At 35.4% G+C, this 18,720-nt stretch overlaps 1 protein-coding gene across 8 annotated transcripts in view; it reads right to left on the bottom strand.

The window, feature by feature from the left end:
* Positions 1 to 18,720, bottom strand: part of dnc (phosphodiesterase dunce) — a 220,604-nt gene that overhangs the window by 131,554 nt on the left and 70,330 nt on the right. The window contains exon 1 of one of the 8 annotated variants that reach the window (XM_031973714.2): positions 17,294 to 17,491. The exons of 6 other annotated variants lie outside the window; for them this stretch is intronic. In XM_031973714.2, the coding sequence (XP_031829574.1) occupies positions 17,294 to 17,379 (86 nt within the window). In that variant the 5' untranslated portion in view covers positions 17,380 to 17,491. Of the gene's footprint in view, positions 1 to 360; positions 1,136 to 17,293; positions 17,492 to 18,720 lie in introns of those variants that run through there. One more of the 8 variants, XM_076364595.1, reaches the window with a different exon arrangement.

The raw sequence follows: 18,720 nt of genomic DNA on the forward strand, positions 1-18,720 counted from the left end.
TTAAGTGAATTATAGTTAATTATTGAATGTATTGTGAATATTATAAATATAATTGATGACCGAACTAAACTGGAACTTTACCAATCGATGAACGAAATAATTGAATTTAATAAAATTTGATTAGGTTATCGTTTCATTTAGAAAGTTATGGAAGTGTTGATGAGACAAAGAAATTACTATTTCATTGGAGATTCAATTACCAATGATTAATTGCACTTAATGAATAAATTAAGTAACGAATTAACTGATAAAAATCGAGATACGGTATTCTCCGAAAAAATTGATGCATATTTTATGAATTCAAAATGCGAACAATGGTGATATTCAACAACTTTCTAATATTTCTGCAGAATTACGAACATTATATCACGTTTATTTAAAATAATGATGGCTGCCTCGTTGAATCACCTGTTTGCACAACTAATTCTTTTAACGACACATTATCCAACCATCCAACGTCACAATCCACAGTAACTCATTCTCTGCGTCACAAAACCTCACTACTCAAATTCACAAGAACACAATTTCAAAACAAGAAATTATTCAGTTACCAAACCTCCAAAAAACTCTCGACGAATTTAATAATTAAAAAATGTATAAAATCACAAACAGGTTCACGTTTTATCAATTTCAAAGTAGAATCATCACTAACATTCACAAGAATACAATTTGAAAACAAGAAATCAATCAGTTCAGCAAATCCTCAAAAAATTCCCGACAAATTTAATAGTGAAGAAATTTATAAAATCACAAACAGGTTCACGTTTTATCAATTTCAAAGTAGAATCATCACTAACATTCACAAGAATACAATTTGAAAACAAGAAATCAATCAGTTCAGCAAATCCTCAAAAAATTCCCGACAAATTTAATAGTGAAGAAATTTATAAAATCACAAACGGTTTCACATTTCTTTTTGTCAATTTAAAAGTAAAATCACCACTGAATATTTCGAGATTATAGAATTATAAGGCTGAGGTGCACGAACGTTTCTGGAATAATTAAAATATGCAGAATTTTCAGTTGTTCGACGGCGAGAAGCTCGCGGGATTGAAAATAGGTGAACGAGGCGGTCGAAAAAACGGGAAAGTGATTCACGACCGCACCGGCACGTGAATCGAGACGAACTAAGCTCACGGCACGCGTTTACGGTCACGCGACGCGCGGCGACGCTCGACGTCGCGACGCAATCTCGAGCGCAAGTGCACGCTTCTTGTTGCACACTCACGCGGAACGACCCGGCTGCCATTGTTTTTCGTTTGTTATATAATCGATCTAAATGTTTTGCATTACAAAATTGTCTTAACGACTATTTGAACCGTTTGAGAATGTCTGTTAAAATATTAAATTCGAAATTCCTCTTTGAATAATTTGAAATTGAAGTAGTGAGTCGATTCGAAATCTTTAATTTCAGATCGTGTTTCTTGTCACTTTTAGTTCTTGGAGTATTCAATTTCACGTCAGTTTTTGAATTCTAATATTCATATTTGAATACTCGAGTATTCAAGTTCAGATATTCAAACTGGAATACTCAAACTCGAACAATCAAATTCAAATACTCGATCTTTAATATTCAAATTTAAATATTCCAACTCAAGTACTCAAATTCAAATACCCAAACTCAAATATTTCAATTCCAGTGCTCAAATTCAAATACTTGAACCCAAATATTCCCATTCAAGTACTCAAATTCAAGTACTCAAACTCAAATATTCCAATTCAAGTAATCAAATTCAACTGTTCCAATTCAACTACTCAAATTCAAATCTTCCAATTCAAGTACTTAAATTCAACTGTTTCAATTCAACTATCTAATCTCAAATATTCCAATTCAAGTACACAAATTCAACTACTCCAATTCAACTACTCAAATTCAAATTTTCCAAGTGCTCAAACCCAACCATTCCAATTCAACTGCCCAAACTCGACTACTAAATTCGAAATCACGTCCCGAATAACTTCAAACTGAACCCGACTTCTCACAGGTACGACGCTTCCAGGTGCACCCCGCTTTCGTTTGCATTTCCATTCGAATGAAACGACGAAAAAAGACCAACAAACAATCCATTTCATAATTCCATCGATCAACAAATGATTTATTTCGAAAATCCCGTCCGTATATTTCTCCGCGTTGAATGCCGGCCTCCGCGCAAGATTCCGTTTGCCCCGCGAAGCATTATTGAACGACGGTAATTGAAAATATTGTTTGCTGGTAAATAATCTCGCGACGACAGCGACCGCAACACTCGAAAGTTCAAGGACTACGCGGAATATAAAACTCGCCGCGGAGATATAATATTCATGAAGAATTAGCAATTTTCAAAGACCTGAATCCGCGAGAGGAGGCAAGCGGTAGCAGTCCCGCCCGCTGCGACGAACAACGGATTATTTAATGTTAATGAATTATTTACCAACGATCCACTAGTGCAATCGGAATCGGTCCCGTTCTGATGGATCAACACGCCGCGCACGGAACAAAGTGATTTATAACTCCTTTCACTGCGCCTGTCATGCAAATACGCTCGCATACTTCGCCTACTGAAATTACTTCGAAATCACGGCCTTAATTAACTCTTTCGCTGCTATGGACGAGATATCTCGTCACCGTAATGTCGAAGAAACGATGCTGTGGACGAGAAATCTATCTCAAAACAGATCTTGCAATCTAACTCAAATCATTGGAGTGTATCTTAGAAATTTCATAAATTAATTGATTATGATCAAATTTATACCTACGTATAACTATCTAAATTTAACTAACGTTGAGAATTAATTACTTTCGAGCCTACATCACACTATAAACTTAACATTTCAGACTTAATCCAAATTTAGAGCTGAAATTTTAATTTTTAAAAATGTAACTCACAAATTTCATAAATTAGTTTATTATGATCTAGCACTCTCATCTATTTAAATTTAACTAACGTTGAGAATTAATTACTTTCGAGCCCACGTCACACTCTAAACTTAATATTTTAGACTTAATAAAAACTTAGATCTGAAATTTTAATTTTTAAAAATGTAACTTAGAAATTTCATAAATTAATTTATTATGATTTAGTATTCCCATCTATCTAAATTTAACTAAATTTGAGAATGTCAGAGTCTTAATATTCTAGATTTAAATCAAATTCAGATCTGAATCTCTAACTTACAAGTTTTATAAATAATTTCCAATTACTATTGGATTGCTAAAATTTCATCAACTCCCACATCGACGTTATTTCCCAGCTCTTCCAGTACTCGAAAGAAATTCAAGTTCCCTCGAACGTCAGCTTCGACACCCAACCAAGATCAAACTCAAAACTTTTAATCAATTCCCCACAAAGCACACTGTCACAAGGTGGCCGCGGGCACAACAGACACACCGTTATCACTGAGAAACTTGACCGACAGCTGAAGCTCGACTCCCATTCGACACAACAACTTCACGAGTCACAACGATAACGTTAGCAATCACGGCCACTCGCGTCACAATCAATCACAATGGAGTACATTAAAATAAGCGGCTGATAAAGGGGCAGATAAAAATTACAGAACATCTGTTGCCTGCAGGGAAATCGTCGGAATTATCAAAAAACTTCGTACACACTGATAGAAGATCAATTGATGGATTGACAATGAATTTCCATTTCTTCTCACACAATTCTCTATTAATTTCATATTCTAGTTCCTGTTATTTTCGATGATCAACTGAGTGATTTTCCAAAACTATATGAAATTATATAACACTGTATGAAACTATGTGAAACTGTATAAAATTATATACAACAATGTATAAAACTAGAGAAAACTATATAAAACCATACAAAACTATGTAAAACTGTATACAATACTGAATGAAACCATATAAAACTATACAAAACTATGCAAAACTACAGAAAACTGAATAACACTATAGAAAACTACAGGAAACTATGCATGACTATATACAAAACTGAATGATACAATATAAAACTGTACAAAAATTTGTAAAACTATATAAAATTGTATAAAAAACTAAATGGAACTATAGAAAACTACACAAAACTATGTAAACCTGTATACAAAACTGAATGAAACCATATACAACTATATAAAACCATATAAAACTATATGAAACTATATGAAACTATATAAAACTATATAAAACTATATAAAACTATATAAAACTATATAAAATTATATAAAACTATATAAAACTATATAAAACTATATAAAACTATATAAAACTATATAAAACTATATAAAACTATATAAAACTATATAAAACTATATAAAACTATATAAAACTATATAAAACTATATAAAACTATATAAAACTATATAAAACTATATAAAACTATATAAAACTATATAAAACTACATAAAATTATATAAAACTATATAAAACTATATAAAACTATATACAACTATATGAAACTATATGAAACTATATAAAACAACCATACGTAGCAAATCTTTTTCAAACGATCACGATATGGCAGACTGCTCGATCTCCGAATGAAAGTAGATCAATCCGCGTTTCGAGCTGCTCTCGTTGCGAAGACAAACTAAGAGAATGGTCGAGGCGGAACAACTGAGAATCCATCGGCCAGAGTGAGAAGGAAAGCTATCGATTGTCTTGCGATATCTTCGCGCGCTTTAAATGCGAAGCGGCCATGACCGTAGGATGACAGAAAGGGACCCGGTCCGACGAACCAGTCTCGATCAATTTCTGACGGTTTTATTAAATGGCAAGTTCGTAGAGGTTTCCTCGTCAAATTTGATCTGTCTTTTATTCAATTCGAGGTTTGATATATTATATGAATTTGGTTTTAATCGTGATGTGTTGTAATTAAGACGATGGTATTTTGTTGAGTGCCAAAAATGGCATAAAGTATATAAAGTGTATAAAGTATATATGAATTCTAATAAAATTTCAATGAAAAAATTGTGATCTATACTGTGGATATTAATAAATGAATTCAACAAATAAAATATTGTTTAAACAAATTCTTTAAAGATTTTTGAAAGAATCTTTCAATTTTTGGATATGGGAAGTCAGTAGGTACCCTGGAAAAGCGCAGGATTAGAGAATGATCGAGGTGCTGGGCTCACACGTGATCCCGTTTCTTTTTTCGCAACTGGTCACGTGAGATCCCGTGTATTTACAAATCAGATTTGATCGTAGTTGATGATAGCCTGGCAAACACAGTCTCGATTTTGCACGCGTACACATTCTTCGACATGTCTAGCTTACAGTAGTAAAAATTCCAAGAAATATGTTTTTAAGTACAGCGGATTTTCACTTTTAATTTAATAGAAAAATGGTATACTCTAATTAATATAAAAAAAAGATTAGGATCGTTAGGTCAGTGTTTAAAATAAAAGTGGCAGGATAAATATAAAGTGAGTTTTGTTACATTTAAATTTTCCAGATATCAGGAAGTCCAAGGATCATAGTCATTAAACAATTATAGAGTTGTCATGATGCAAAACGAACATTCGTTCGTCACATTTAAATGATTCACTTACGCGAGTCACGCCGTTCCGTAATTATGTATTAAATAAATTCAGCTGCGACTTACCTGTAACAAACAAAGAAAAAGAATATATTAATAAATTATAGAGCGGTATAAATATTTTATGAAAGGGTGTCTCGTGTGTATAATTTAATACTAAGTTGGAGAACGATTGTTGTGCAAGGGGTAGAGGCTTACGTGCATACAGTGCTATTTTAAATAAATGGAAACTATAATTAAAGCAGAAGTAGTTCCTTATTAATTTCTACAAAGTTTTTTAATTAGTATTCTATATACTTAAACTAAAATAACAAAGAAATCAATATGTTTTATTTATATCATAAATTATTTAACAGATTTTAATAGAAATAATAAAATAATTATTAAAAGTAAATTAGAAGATTTCATTCGTCACAGTTATAAAATATATATAATTCCCTATGCAATTAAAATCAAAATTCAGGACTAATTGATGAGATTAAAATCTTCTTTAATTTAATAGGGAATTATAAATATTTTTAAGAAATTAAATTGATATTCGAATTAATTAGATGTATTTAAATTAAGATTATATTATAATTTATGAGAAGCACCAAGATTAAGTTTAAGTTCCAATTCATCAGTAGTGCCCAGATTCAATTTAAACTACAATTAATTAGGTGTGCCTAAATTATGTTTAAATTATAATTAATCGGAAGTATCCAAACTAAGATGAAATCAGAATTAATCAGAAACAACCAAATTAAGTTTAAATTATAATTAATCAAAAGTATCTCCATTCAAACTAAATTACAATTAATTATGAGCGTCTACATTAAGTGTAATTTATAATTAATCAAAATCCGTCTAATTAAGTATAAATCTCGATCGATCAAAAGCGAGACATCGAAACGGAAAAGATCAATCAGACAAAGATCCAAGACTTTCAACGCTTGATCGGATGCGGATCACACTTTCGTCGGCCGGTTGCCGTTGTTATGAAATATTCATGCGTAGACATAAATAATCGAAGGATTGATCGTCCGCGTGGGAGTCACGCTCATTATACAATCGCTATGTCACGAATTATCGTCGCGTTACCATTTTATTTCACGTGTCGCGCCATATCTCGGTACTATTATCAGAAAATATTTCCCAGCGGGCGAATAATAATATTTTAATGAGAGGAAAACTGTGTCGCCTGCTCGGGGAAACTCGATTGCGATAAATTCACCGCTTTTCCATCTCTTAATCGAGCCGTTTAACGAATTACATATTCCCAGCGAGCAGAACTTTTTACTGCTGGAACGAAGTATTTTCTTAAATGAACATTATTCAATTTTTATAACTCGATGATTGTTTAATCAATTATTCGAACAGATAAATGTCATTTTAACCAATTCAGAGTGGCACAAAAATGATATACAAGAATACAAATGTTATTCAATTATGGAACCATTAATGAATGTTTTGAAGTATCGAGCGAGTTTTGAATAATTTTAACATTTCTATTATTGTTATAGATTGTGAAATTGTGAAGGTAATGATTTGTTTATTGAATGTGTTGTGTATATTATGAATATAAGTGGTAATTGAAAAAAAATGGAACTTTACCAATTAGTAAGTTAAACAGATAGATATAATGTTTTTAATATTTATTATTAGAATATTACGATTAAAATTATTCGAGTGTACTTATCCGCGTTCAATCAAATGTACGTCGAAGTTTGATGAGAACCACCCCGTTTTGTTAAACAATGCCGACATGAATAATGCGGCTTCTCGTTTCGTTCAGTTATTATTCATTATTGCTTTAATTAATTTCGAATGGTGCAAGTGTGGCGTTTCGATTAAATTACGAACTGTTTGGGACTGAATAACCGAAGTTTGTTATAATTTATGGAAAATTAATTATTCATTCGTTCACATAAATAACTCCATTAAGGGATTTAATTAAATTGAGAATGGAATGTTCGAGAAATTAATTCAGATTTTAAGTAAATATTCGAAAAGAATTCACATTTAAATTAAATGTTTGGGAAATATTCAATAATTTCATTAAAAATTAGTGATAATTAACAGCTGAATTCAATATTTCAGGAAATTTGAGTTCATCTGTTCCATTAAATTGTTCCTTTTTGGTTGTCCGAAGAAAATCGATCTTGGAAAATTCTGACATTCTAATTTAATTTAATACATTTGAATAATTTCCATGTTTCTGGAAATACGAGAAGCTTATTGAATTTTTCGAAATTATTCCGAGATCGATATGCCGCCTGTCCCCGTCCCTTAAATTCAATTTTTCAACTCCAATAATTTTAATACCGACCGAGAAAAAAAGTGAGACTTAACGGAGAAGTTTCCAGCCCCCTTCGTACATCCCTAAATGAATTCTTCCGTGAACTGATTTTTCTCCGATGTTATTTCACTTCGATCGATGAACCACCGCACCGTTATTCTACCGAACATCCATTCCATTCGAGTCGGTTATCTCCGTACTTTTCCTCCTCGAAAAATACGATAAAATTGCAAATGTTTCCATTCAATAATGGAACAGCGTTAAAAATTAATGAATGTGAGGTCAGGCCGCGTCGTGGCGAGATCCTGGTCAAGTTTAAAATATTAGATCGAAAAATGTCTGCAACGTTCTCTTTAGATACCTGTCACACTAAAAAATTAATTATAAACACCACTTAGTTCATTTAACTTTGATCCAACAAAACGTTCAAAATTAAAACTGAATAAAAATAAATATATTAAATCTCAACTGGAAAAAGTATCTCAAATTTTGAACTAAAAAATTGTAATCAAAAAATAAATTCTAATATTTGGGAGTTCATCGAAACTTCTGAAATTGCGAATATTCGAAAATTTGAAATTTAAAACTGCCACGTTAAGGATTATTATATTTAAAAATTTCAAATTTAGTATTTAATATTTAACAAGGAGATATTTCAAATTTCAATATCTTTCGAGTTGAATTTTCGTTAAGCAGAGAGAAGGATACTTTAAAAATATTCTTTCAACCGTTCTAATCGGTATGTATGACTTATTTCGTACGAAAGCATTTCCAACTCTCACTTCCGTTGTCGGGAGTCTAGCAATTTTCCGCGTGTCTGCTTTCAAGAGGAGGTTTCCATGGACCCGACATCGCAGCTCACGAATAAAATTCCAGGAAGCTCGCTTCCCTTGATCTTCGTTGGTTATCGGGAGCTCCGTAAACAGAAGATCACAATGGTGGCCCATGCCCCATGGAAAATCAATTCAACCGGCTGCAGCGACCTACATTCGTACCGACTTCCTGTCGAAGTAGCTGGCAAATGAAAGACATCGTGTTCGACAAATGGAAGCTTGGGAGCTTCAGAGTGTAATACGACCATTACAATCTTCGCCATTTTGAAATAGCCAGGATTTTACAGAAAAGTCTAATCTCCATCAAATAACACTTATTTACATTTTCAATCATTTAACCCTTTAAACCTTAAGAGTCCTCTACGAAAATTACCCAACGCATTTTCTGATGACATTCAATCAACATTCCTTGAAACTAGCTTAGCGAGATCGTAAATTAAAGAACTGAATATTTCAAATATCAATGCATCATACGAAACTCAAATAATATACTTTAATTTTAAATTTAACTTTATTTTATTCTTATATAATATTTACGTTTAATTTTAACTTCATTTTATGTTTATATAATATTTAACTTTAATTTTAACTTTATTTTATGTTTATATAATATTTAACTTTAATTTTAACTTTATTTTATGTTTACATAATATTTAAGTTAAATATTATACTTCATAATCCTGCTCTACCGAATCGAAAGGCGCCTATGAAGCGCAAAGGGTGAAATCTATCGTTTACTGGAAATACAGAGGAATAATTTATTTTATGGGAGACTGTACAAAATATTGAAAAACGTTGGATATTGTAATAATACGTTGAAAGATTTAATCCTTTGCACTCAGAAGTTTTTCACTAGAAACATTTGAATATTTTCTGATGAGATGAAGATATTTAGTGAAACTAACTCGAAGAGAAATTACACGTTCATTGAGGAACAAAGCTATTTTATTTAAATATTTCTCAAATCGATGCATTGTACAAGGTATAATATTAAATAACAAATTTCATAGTTTCACTATACGAAATCAAGTGGTGAGTGAGGGTCACCGCTCGAGTGCAAAGGGTTAATACGGTTTTCTCTAATATTCGGTGAGTGGAGGGTGAAATATTTCGTTGATGGACACTAAAATATCCGAAATTACTTCTCCGTAAGGCTGTTCAAATAAAAACGTGTCGTATGGTCGGACGAATTATAAATTATTCATAAGATGACCGAGAGGAGAGCGGCGATGGGGTATTTTATGAAACTGCTCACGAATTTAATACTCTCTTGATAACGGAAGCATTTTCAATATTGCTGAGATGATAAGGCAGAGGAGGAAGGCGCGTTGATAAGGTAGATTCCTGCGGTGTCCGTCTACCGTCTGGGTCTAGGGATCTTTTTACGTATTCTACGAGAGTTCGAGAACCAAAATATATTTATTCGTCGCGAATCCGAGCGTTGTGTTTGTAAAAAATATTTTTCGGATCTGATAATTATATATTAATCAACGAAAGAATAAGATGAATCATGAGAAACATATAGGGAATTGTTTCGGACACTTCGAAACTTTCGAGAAAATTTGAAGCTTTAAATTGAAAATTGTAGAATCATTTTTTGATGGTCTAGGATGACAATATTGTGGAAATTTTAATTAAAACATTATTAAAGGCACTTTGCTAAATTAATTCAGTTAATGTAGGTCAAATGTTCTTTTTTTAATGAGGAAACTTGATGGTATGAAAGAGGAGAATGTAGACGAAAATGAAACTATTAATTAATTAATTAGAATATGAAAAATAAGTATAATTATAATGGTTAAGGAACAGGTTATGCAGCAGTGCCTAACCTTAAAGGGGATCAATCTACCAAATTCTAAATTTCAAAATCCTCAAAAATGAAAAAAAAGACAGACACTGGTTAAAAGAAAGTTCTAAGAACAACTCTAAGGAGAAATGATCAAAAGATCACAGAATTCCCCAGATTAGCTATCATTAATCGGATCAGGCCAAGTAGCAGGATCCTTTCTCCAATTTCCGAGTCCAATTTCCCGCTTATTGGACCAGTAACACTTTGATACCCAGTTAACCGGATTATTTCCTCCAGCACTGAGAGCAGAGAAAAAAGGAAAAATCCCTAGGAATCACGTCTCCACCAACAATCACCCCAGTAACCCATAAAATTTTTATATCATACTATTGTTCCATAAATTTCACATTTCGAGAGCGCAAATAAAAAAGGAACTCCAGTTTCTACGAATTTTCAGTAACACATAAATTCTAAACAGTAAAATACAAAAACGAGTGCCCCAATGTCCGATTATAAACATTTACATCCTAGTAATTCGTTAATTAATAATATACAATATATCTACTTCAACATTGCATCATTTTATGCAGTACATATTGTATATCTTCCATTTTCTATTATTTCATGCTTGATTCTATAATCTCCGATTTTCTATTATTTTATGCTTCATTTCATACATGCTCCATTGTCTATTATTTTATGCTTCATTTCATACATTCTCTATTTTCTGTTATTTTATACTTCATACCACACATTCTCCATTATCTATTATTCAATGCTTCATTTCACGCATTCCCCATTATCCATTATTTTGCGCCTCGTTTGGTATACTCTCTATTCTCTATTAATTAATACACATTCCCATCGTAATATTTACTCGAATAAGGATTAACGTGCAAAGCCTTCGCTCCATTTTTCTAATCGCGTACAGTGCAAGGCTGGCGAGACGAAAGAGGAAAAGGGAGGGGGAGGGAAAAAGAAGGGAAGGGTTGACTTCTCGTGGGGGGTAAGTGGGCGAGAAACAGAGGGTGCAAGGGGCGCGCTGCAGAGATTCTCTGATACGCACCTGGCCACGCGCATTTGAGGGCATCAATGACGTCAAACCTCGGGGGTGGGGGTGGGGGTTCTTGATTACGTCACAACATCGATCAGTTCGGATCGCCGACGTTGTGGCAGAGGGTTAGCTCGAATGGCGGGGGGTGGGTTGATCCGAGGAAATATCACTAATAACCGGCTCGCGGTCTATTAATTAAATTTTTGATTAGTCAACGACACTTCAGCCTGCACCATCGATCCATCGAGCCAACCCTTTAACGCGTTCACTGCCGAATCCTAACTAATGGAAGTCTCTCGAAATTCCAGCCACTTGTTTAACGAAACAAACAATGGAATATTGCAATCCATCATAACTATTGTTCGCCTCAATTTCTCGTGTTTCGCAGATTTTAACGAAATTTCGTCTGCACAATGGACCACTGGGAAAATTGATTTTCGAGTCCAGTGAAAAATTGGGTGACCCAAATTCTTGGGGGTGCTGGATCTTTTCGATCTTGCTTTTCGATGGGGTTGGAAACATAGGTTTTGAATATTTTGGTTTTTAAAGTGTTTCCTACACGATAGGATTTTTAGTTAAGGGATGAACTAATTAAGTCAGGTCGAATGAGATCGCATGACCTCGTGCTTCACTCTATTTGCTTTGCAATTTGTTTTTACTGCTTCCCTTTCGAGGAATAGTTGTTGGAACAGAACCCCCGGAACAGTGGAAAATTAATAATGCAAAATACAGATGCATTATGCAATTAGCACTGAATTGAAAAATCGACTTACTCAGAGCTGCTGAATTATACATTGAATACTGAGAAGTACCAGCTGAAAATAAATGAAACAACGAGCTCTGCCGCTGAATTTAACCGAAACTTTCAGAGCAATTGAAAATTCCTGGAACATCGAAGACTGGCGTGGAAGATGGATCATTATTGATCCATTTGGAAGCCAGAGCCCATAACAGTAAATTTCACGTTCCTCGAAACTACTACAATTACTTCTCATACACGCTGTCTGTATGTTCCGGTGTACGTCGTCAAACTCCAGAATTTCCTTCGACGATTGCTCCGAGCACAAACTGTGTCCTAGTCTTGTTAACCATATGTCACTGATGGTTGGGTCAACATTGACACAGATTATTAAATATTCAAGCATTTTGTACCAGAATATACATTCAAATATCTTATATGAGATGTATATCGTAGAAACACGATTGAAAGATTTTTAAAAAATTAATATATTATAATTTTACTTGTTTATAAAATATTATTAATTATTACAAATTTGTGGACATTTCGTTTCATTCGTAACAAGTCGTTGAACGAATTCTGTGACAAATTCTTCCGAGATATTCTCAAGGAACGAATTTTTCTTGGAACTGCACCCCCGTGACTTCTTTACGACAATAATGGCACCTCAGCGGGTGGAAAACGTCGGAAGAGTAACTGACCGAGAAAATAACGCGACCCCGTCACGTGAATATATCCACGTTCCTTCAATCATTTTATATTAACGAAATAGTGCCTGGGAAAGCGAGGAATTATTTACACGTGAAATAAAACCGAGTCTGACCATGTACGGTATATACTACTTAAATAATTTCGTCTTCTTCGCGAGTTAATAATTAATTTCTACATCCATCCTACGGTTAACGCATCAACAATTTATTCGCTGAGGGAGACTTTCGTCTAAGTAGATACGGTGTGTACATAGTCAGACGCAGTCCATGGAGGAGAATGAATCAGTACGTTCGTAGTAAATATATGTTGGTCGTCGGACAAAGTACGGTTGAATCTACTGGAAATATTGCTCTCCCTTCTCAGCGAATTAATCATCAATTTACCTTTCTGTTGTCTGTTGTATTCAGTAATTTCATTGATAAGAAACTGATATTTAAGTAGATAAACCCTGTACGTAATCAGACATTCGAAAACAAGGCAAATGAATTATAATCTCCATAAACAGTAGTCCTCTTACTACCAGAAAGACTTATCTCAATTGTCTGACCACGTGCAGGGTGTATCTACTTAAGGAGAATTTCCCGTTTTTCAATAAATTAATAACAAATACTTTCCTCTCTTTTATAGTTGCTAGTAGGTACACACGCTACACGTTTTCTTTGTGTAGATATTGTCGTTACAGTAGAATCAGTCAGCAAGTGGTCAGACACTCGAGTAACGTATTTTTGAGCGACGCGTGAGCGGATCGTTTGATAGTTTTGTTTTTGGTACACAGCGGGGCTAGACATTCGAAAACAATGGACGACTGTTCCCAATTTCTTTCAATTCGCCGTCCCAGTATCCCCCGGACCACGCCGCTTTCACAGCCGGGTCTAAAGAGAAATTCAAGAACGTCCTCGCTCTTCATTAATCCCGTTGCTTAATTAATTTTACCCGCAAGCATGTCAAGAGACGAACTCAACGCCCCGCAAATGTGCCAAAGGAACAAATATATCGGCGCCATTACTGGTAACGAATAATAATCTGCCAAACACCTTTCATCTCTCGGTGCATCGATTTTTCATTAGCCCCGTATCGATATGTGAATGAAGCTCGATAGGACTATCAACATTTTGAATGATCAAATCAATGGAGCTTAATATATTAAATCATTTGGGACAGTAGATAATTCCAGCTAGTGACAGACATGCATTAACTGCTGTAGTTACAGTGAAACAAGTCGACTACTCGGAGATATTCAACTAAGAAGTCTTTCTAGTATAAAAGTTTACTACATTTTTTAAGCATTCAGACGTTTAAAAATATTAAATTCTTAATATTCTAGATTATTCTAAGTATATAAAAAAATATTAGAAATACTATAATTAATCCAACTATTTTTTTCTATGTAAAGATTTTGCTACTAGTAACTACTAATACTTATAGTAACTACTAATAGTTATACCAACCACTAATAATTATAGTAAGTAATAATAGTTACAATAGAATCTAGTAATTATAGTAACTACTACTAACCATAGTAACTACTAACAATCACACTACTAATAACCATAGCAACCACTACTTGCCATCTAACTTCCAATCAATCTCCAAACACTAAACATTCCTAAACACCTATTCCAAAATACAATTACTCAACCTCTCAATCATACTAATACACAATAGATCACTCCTAAATCCAACCAATACGTTTCAATCATCCCTAAAAATTCACATATATTCCAAAGACGCCATCCCCAATATTCAATTCATTCTCGTTACTTTCCCATCAGGAACCAGCGAGCACAGTCATGCATTTTGACTTTCGTAGATCTACCAGAGATCGCGTGCCGGAAATACAAAGTCGATTCTTTCGGCAGTGACGAGGGAATATCGAGAAGTTCCAGCGGTCGTCATGCGAGCCGTCGACGAGGGGGTTGAAAACGTCTCGCGTCTCGCGTGCTTTCAGCTATTCCCCATCGCGGCCCGATGTCACGTGTTACCTGCCTCGGGTGTCGGAAGGTAAACGGTTCGAGTCGCGCCGGCAGCCTTTCAAGCCCCCGGAACGAGCGTCTCGGGCACGTGTCAACAGTCGAAGCGGAAATTGAGGAAGATGTCGGCGGCGGCCGGGCGTGAAATGAACGATAAATGCACTTTTCTCGGTCCTCGCCGGAGAAACGTGTCTACTGTGTCTGCCAGAAGGCATTCGTCGAATCTTCGGGTCTACTTTGGCGGAAAATGAAATTGTTCTACGGTGGCCGGGGCAGGGGAAGCGGAGAATTATATTTTCTTTGGGAAAGAGTGCTGGTCGATTCGACGAATTTTTCGGGAATTCGGGTATTAAGAGTCTTGGATGTTGGGAAATTGGGGAATTGGGGGAAATGGGTGAAATGGCAGATGGAAAGTGGAAAATTAGGAAAATGGAAGCTTGAAATTTAGAAGTTGGGGAAATGGATACTCGGAGCATTGGAAAATTAGGAAAATGGAATGTTGGGAATTTAGAAGTTGGAGAATGGGATGTTTGGAAAGTCAGGAAAATTAGAAAAATGGAAATTTAGACGTTGAGAATTGAACACTGGAAAATTGGAAAAAATGGGGGAAATGGATCAAATGGTAGAAAATTAGGAAAATGGAAGCTTGAAATTTAGAAGTTCGGGAAATGGATATTCGGAACATTGGAAAATTAGGAAAATAGAATACTGAAAATGTAGAGTTGGAAAATGGGATACTTGGAAAGTCAGGAAAATTAGAAAAGTGGAAATTTAGACGTTGAGAACTAGACATTGGAAAATTGGGAAATAGGAAAATAGGAAAATTGAGAAGTGGGAAACTGAGAAATGTGGAAACTTGGAAAATAGTGAATTGGAAAATGTAGAAACTTGGAAATTTGTAACCCGGGGATATTGAAAATTCGGAAATTCGTTTGATAAACATCATTCTTTGAGCGATTTGGAATTCAAATCTTTCAGTTGGAGGTATATAACCGAAGTTCTACGACGTGGAAGTTTGAAATTCAGTTCGAGCATCGATACGATCAACCGAAATGCATTCGAAAGCATCGGGGGTTCTTTCACGGTTGAGAGGACGAGGTTCTTATGACAACGATTGATTTTTCTGGCAGAAAGAACGGGCTGACGCGTAATTTTCGCTGAAAGGAAGTAAATTTTAAGGAAAAGAAAACGTGAGGGCGTGTGTCACGTGAATGGGGCTCGAGGTGAATTCGATTACCGGCAAGTTCGTCAGCGTTTGAAAAAGTTTCTCCGAGCGATTTTCTTTCACGGAGAAGATTAATTGGAGCCGGTGCGATGGGGCTTTACCATCAAAAAGACGCTCCAGTGTTCTCTTTCAATCGTCCATGAACTCGAAATGATTGATGAATGGCGACAGAACCGCTTAATAAGTATGAATGACAATGTCATTATACGAAATATCATTCACCAATTTCTCTATTCCAGATGCAATCTCGAAAAAGAAAATTTGAAATGCTTGTTTAAACCACTAGTTTCATTAAGAAAATTTAAGGAACGATTTAACACAATTTTTTAATAATGAAGTTCATGTAATAATTTTAAAATATTCAATGAATCATTTAATTACTTTTTTGAATAATATTGTGGACAATTATTTAAAATATGTTTATCGAATATTGCATGAGACTGTTAGTTTATATTTTAACAGATTTAAGATTGTAGAGTCGTTTGAACTAATTGCCTATAAATCTCGGTGAGTTCTGTTTCTAATTAAACGACGATCAATCAACGCACGAATATCAGAGAAATATGATAACCATTGGTGCATGTTTATCCAACAGGTACGGACCATTTTTCCGCGTGTCTGTCAGTCCCTCCGATTCATCATTGACAATGTATCACGTGCATGCATTTCATGCTTGTAACCAGTCACGAAGAGCGTAATTTATAGCTCGATCGTCGAAAAATCAGCTTGAACTCCTGTCAAATACTCAAAAATACCTCAATATTTATCTATATACCTTTAAACAATTATTCTAACCATCTACAGTGAAATACACGATAACCAGTACCACTGATAATTCCTCAAAGAGTCTCCCACCAAACTATAATCTTAAATTTCCCAGATTCCATTCGAACTACCGAAAACCAACAATTACTAGCATTAAAAATTCGTCAAAAAATATTCGTGTCTAATGCAGTAAAAAAAACAAAAAGAAATCTCATTGAAGCCACTATTAACGACACACAGTACCGATTACTACCACCAGTCGTTCAACATTCACATCGAGCCATCCCCTGTCCACTAACAACTAAAAACAGAAGCAAAAGGTACGTCATAACTCTCAGGATTCAATAAAGCCCATCAATTCGGAATCCCCCCAGGATCGTTGCCCAAAACCAATTTCAATCCGGTCCATTTCGTAGGATTAAAATCTATCTGTTCGTCTCACTAACCTACTTGAGGGATGAACACGTGGTCCGCAGGGGCAGCAACCGCTGCTCGATCGTTTCCTCCTACGTGCACACCAATCCTGACCCATCCTCCGCGGCGAGCCGCCTCGAACTCACCGGTTCGAGGCGATCTATACAATGATCGTTTCCCTGAATCACTTCGAACAAATTCTACCCATCGTTACGGGCCAGACACATTTACTCCCACTGGAGCTCCAGCTTCTTCCCAATCCCTCCAGTTCCTCGATCTTCCTCATGGGAATCCTCTCACAATTTAACACTTAAATTGCTACAAATCTTACCGGAAGATTCTTCGGAATCTTCATTCTCATGTCACGTTTCGAAAGTCTAGAGTCTGGACACTTAGCTATCCTAATGAAAAATTGAGGATGCTTCAGGACATGGACTATCGGAATTATATAGAAGTCTTCTAATAGCTCAGGATTGTTGAGAGTCTTTAATCTTCTTTGCCACTCAGGTTTCGTTTAGCTAGTCTGGGAACTTAGCTGCTCTGAAGGATTGAGGATGCTTCAGGACATTGAATATTGGAATTATATAGAAGTCTTCTAATAGCTCAGGATAGTTGAGTCTTTAATCTTCTTTGCCACTCATGTTTCGTTTAGCTAGTCTGGGAACTTAGCTACTCTGAAGGATTGAGGATGCTTCAGGACATTGAATATTGGAATTATATAGAAGTCTTCTAATAGCTCAGGATAGTTGAGTCTTTAATCTTCTTTGCCACTCAGGTTTCGTTTAGCTAGTCTGGGAACTTAGCTGCTCTGAAGGATAGAGGATGCTTCAGGAGACGGACTATCAGAATTGTATAGAAGTCTTGTAAGGTAGCTCACAGGATCGTTGAAAGTCCTTAATCGTCTGTGCCAGTCAGGTTTCGTTCAACCACAGTCTGGACCACTTAGCTCTCCTAAAAAGGGACAAGACAAAGTCTCACGGAATAAGCTAGCAGTTTGCCAGAGGAATTCCCCAAGGTAGCCCCGAGGATTTTTCAAAATTCTCCTTCTCTTTCCTCTCGTCACATTTCGTATAACTACAGTCTGGACCTCTTAGCCACCCTAAAGAGGGACAAGACGAAGCTCGCGAAAACAGGCTATCAGTATTCCATAGAAACTCCCCAAGGCAGCTCTCAGGAAAATTGCAGGATTACACGCGATCCTTCCAATTCAGAGGACCGCGACGAGCCCACCCCGAGGTGTGACCGAGATGGATTTCCGAAAGGTCACGAGGAAGCGTCTCTACTCCAGCGTCGGACAGCTCTCGATCAATTCGGAAACGTGACCGTGGCGCGCCTTGATCTTGCACTTTTCACTGGCAATTCCCCACTGAATCCAAAAACACAGTGTCCTCCAGCAAAACAGCCAAGTCCGTATCCCCTAAAGACCCTAAACCCCCAGTCATTCTCGAAGCCAACCCAT

Source organism: Nomia melanderi, chromosome 2, assembly GCF_051020985.1.
Source record: "Nomia melanderi isolate GNS246 chromosome 2, iyNomMela1, whole genome shotgun sequence".
Classification (NCBI taxonomy): domain Eukaryota; kingdom Metazoa; phylum Arthropoda; class Insecta; order Hymenoptera; family Halictidae; genus Nomia; species Nomia melanderi.